We start from the raw sequence: 3,879 nt of genomic DNA, 5'->3' as shown, positions 1-3,879 counted from the left end.
TAGTCATCCTTGGCTGAGCCATACTCAATCTACTTAATTTTTATAAATATAATAAAAACAGCAAATATCCTCAAAGCACATTGTGAATTAGATATTTCTTAAAATGGTTTCCATCAACTCATTTAACTTTGATGCTCCTAAACATTAATAACATGTCACTCAAAACTATCTCTGATTTATAAGGTGCATTACCACATCAGGCCTGGTCCAAGAATTCTGGACCCAGAAGGAAAGAGAAATGTTAAAAGTGAACCATGGCAGAAATAGGCTGAAAACATGTATTTGCAATCATAGAAGACAATTAGGCCTAATGGAATTAGACTGAGTGTTCAGGTTCATTTTATTCCAAGGTACTGTTTCCCTATGCTTGAAGCTCCATGTAGAATAATCATTAGGATTAGAATGCTATTGAATGGGTAGTATAATTTCACTTGACCCTGGGACTTGTAGGGTAAACATGTTACATTATTGCACAGTAAGGAAACTTTACAGCCATAGATAAACAAAGAATCTGATCTATGTGAATACACTTGGGTTTAAGGCTAACTGACATTAGCAACTAATTATTTCCAGGATAGTGATCAAATATCTTAACACAGTGTCACCCTGTTTGAATTGCTAAAAAGGATTTTTCATTTCAAAATCTATGCATAGGATACTTTTGCACATTTGTCAGCTTCTTTTCACTTGTGTGCTAGACAGAGGCACTTTAACAGTGAGCTGCATTTCATAAGTACGAGACATGGAGTTTCAGCCGTCATTGGTAAGTATGGCAAGGAATTAAAATGAAATTGGATTAAAAAAGAAAGTCATTAAATCACAAAATTCCACTAAATCTTATAAAAATCATTCTCTAATTTGAAGAATTTTGATATTTAAAAAGAGAAAAATTAATAACTATCTTCCATGTAAATCCAGATAGGTGACTCCTACAGCTTTCCAATGCTAAAGTAGAATGGATTTGTTTTCTGAGCTTGTAAAGGTTTTAAAATACTGATGAGTTAGATTAAGATATTTTTGAGTAGCATTTCAAAGTATTTGATATACAGGTTCCAAGTAGTCAGAAAAAAACTAAATTGATTTAAACGTGTCGGAGGAGTTTAGTAAATTGTACAAAAATTAAGACTTAAATTTTATGCAGCTATGAAGAAGAACAAAATGTTATCATTCGCTGGTAAATCGATGGAATTGGAGAACATCATTCTGAGTGAGGTTAGCCTGGCCCAAAAAGACCAAAAATCGTATGTTCGCCCTCATATGTGGACATTAGATCAAGGGTAAACACAACAATGGGATTGGACTATGAGCACATGTTAAAAGCAAGAGCACACAAGGGAGGGGTGAGGATAGGTAAGACACCTAAAAAAACTAGCTAGCATTTGTTGCCCTCAAGGTAGAGAAAGTAAAGCAGATACCTTAAAAGCAACTGAGGCCAATAGGAAAAAGGGACCAGGAACTAGAGAAAAGGTTAGTTCAAGAAGAATTAACCTAGAAGGTAACACCCACGCACAGGAAATCAATGTGAGCCAATGCCCTGTGTAGCTATCCTTATCTCAACCAGCAAAAACCCTTGTTCCTTCCTATTATTGCTTATACTCTCTCTATAACAAAATTAGAAATAAGGGCAAAAGAGTTTCTGCTGGGTATTGGGGGGGAGGGGGGGGCGGAGTGGGTGGTAAGGGAGGGGGTGGGGGCAGGGGAAGAAATGAACCAAGCCTTGTATGCACATATGAATAATAAAAGAAAAAGGGAAAAAAAAAGACTTAAAACAAAACCACTCCATTTCAAATGTGTAAAAAACTATTCACACGTGCGATTCCGATGACTTTCTCTTTTTTTTTGGTCTTAGTTAGTTGGCACGTAGTGCACCTGCCACAGCACGTTGGAAATTAGGTCCTGGTACACACTGAGAAATATCCAACCAGGTAGATACATCAGGGTGATGAGGCCCATGAAGTTGAGCGGATAGTGAGAATAGTCCCAAGAACAAGCCCCGCACATGCGAAGTCCCAGACCCCAGGCCAGCTCCCACGCATAGATGAAAATCACGTAGATGGGCACCCGCTTCCAGGTGCCCCAACCACGGCTGTAGTGTAAGTGGAAGTAGAGCTTTTCCACCACGAAACTGCAGCTGCCATACATAAAAAAGGACCAGAGCGATGTGTGGCCACTGCTTGCCCCGTCCCCCTGCCCCAGCACATTAAAGAAGAAAGTAAAGAAGATTTCATCCAGAAAGCCATGCATTCCGAAGAAAAGAAAGCGGAGCAGGTCCGGCAGGCCCTGACTAGGAGCTCCTCTGGTGCCCCTGAGGCCGCTGGGCCATCGTCGTCTGCCGCTAGCCGCCGGAGGAGCCCGGACGCCAGTAGGGGCGGGTAGCGCATCCTGCGGCTGCTGCGGCGGCGGCTGCTGGTGCTTCTGGCGCCTGTGTTCCCGGTACCGCAGGCGCAGAAAGCGCTTCAGGAACACTTGGCAGTGGTAAAGTGCCAGCAAGTACTGTAGCGCCAGGTCCAGCACCCCCGGCGCCACCGCGACCCCTGTGCCACCGCCCAGGCTGAGCAGCAGCGCCTGGCCCGCCAGGGTCTGCAGCCCCACGTGGGCCGAGGGGTAGAGGAGGAAATTGAAGATGAAGGCGCTGGGACAGCGCGGCTGCTGCAGGTAGATCTTCTCCAGGGCGAAGTGGGTGAGCGAGTGCAGGAGGCAGCGATAGGGCGAGGAGAAGCCTAGCATCTGGAGGTCCGGTTTGCGGGTGAAGCGCCGCGCGGAGGACACCAGCACATCCAAGGTGATCCCATGCATCCCATAGAAGTAGAGGCGCATCCAGGCGGGCAGCGCGCTGCCCTCGGCCAGCGCTTCAGCGGTGGACAGCGGCTTGGGGCAGCGGGCGGCCGCCTCGCTTCCCAACCCGCCGAGAGTCCCCGGACGCCGCGCCGCGCCGACCCTCCGCGCCCGTCCTTCGTTGTCCACGTCGCTGCCAGCCATGAGCTCGGAAGCTATCCTGGCGCCGCGCCCGCGCCACCGCCGCTGTGTGCGCGGAGCTGTGGGGCAGAGCGGCCGAGCCCCGCGCAGCCTCCTGGCTGCTGCCGGCCCCCCGGGGGCGCGCAGGGCGCTCCGTGCTGGCCGCGGTCCCGCGGAGCGGTAGTTCGTGCCCTCGGCAGACGCGCGGGCCGCCCGGCTTGCGAAGTCCCCAAGCTGTGACCCCGCTGCGCCCTCCTCTCCAGTACCCTCGGCCTGCGCCCGCGCTCACCCTGCGCGGCCTAAAGGGTGCCGCGGCCGGGCGAGGGGAGGCGACGCCCGGGCTGCCAGGAGAAAGGCAGAGGCTGGTACAAGCCCCATCCCTTCCGCTGCTCGGCCCCGCCGCCTCTGCCGCAGGCTCTGGCGGCGTAACGCCAGAGCAGCGACGGCTCTTCCCCTGGCCCTTCCCATACCCTCTCCGCCTATCGACCTCTCCCGCCTTCGCAGCCCCCCCTCGCCCCGCCTCGCCTAAGTTTTCCGCGCCAAGGTTTGCAGGGGTCTACTCCAGAAGGCCCGGCCCCCCTCTCTGTCCCCTGTCACCCGTTCTGCACCCGGCGCCAGCCCGACCGTGCTGGGGGTGCATGCTGCGCCCAGGCGCGGCGTGGAGAAACGCCTAACAGGTGTGAATGAGTGACCGCGGGCGGATGGGCATTCCCGGAATCGCCGCAACCAAGGCCAGGCCTCGGTTGGCGGAGACATTGGAATGGCCGGGTGCCACCAGCCTGAGGCCGAGCCCAAGACCAAACTGCAGTGCGGTATATTTAATATTCTTATTCAAGGCCAGCTGTGTCCCAGTCAAGGAGAGTAAACCTGAGACTGCTTGCCTGCCCCAGGGTAACCTGCCTCTCTGGAACGCTGCCGCGGAGC

General features: G+C 51.6%; 1 protein-coding gene across 1 annotated transcript; it reads right to left on the bottom strand.

Annotated features, from left to right (window-relative positions):
• Positions 1–1,689: 1,689 nt before the first annotated feature.
• Tmem229a (transmembrane protein 229A) lies at positions 1,690–3,085 on the bottom strand. The gene has a single exon (XM_020187813.2). The coding sequence runs from the start codon at positions 2,977–2,979 to the stop codon at positions 1,846–1,848; it is 1,134 nt and encodes a 377-aa protein (XP_020043402.2). The 5' UTR covers positions 2,980–3,085; the 3' UTR covers positions 1,690–1,845.
• Between the last annotated feature and the right edge of the window lie 794 nt (positions 3,086–3,879).

Source organism: Castor canadensis, chromosome 2 (assembly GCF_047511655.1).
Source record: "Castor canadensis chromosome 2, mCasCan1.hap1v2, whole genome shotgun sequence".
NCBI lineage: Eukaryota > Metazoa > Chordata > Mammalia > Rodentia > Castoridae > Castor > Castor canadensis.
Note: the sequence above shows the minus strand (reverse complement) of the source record. Positions and strands in the feature narration are given on the sequence as shown.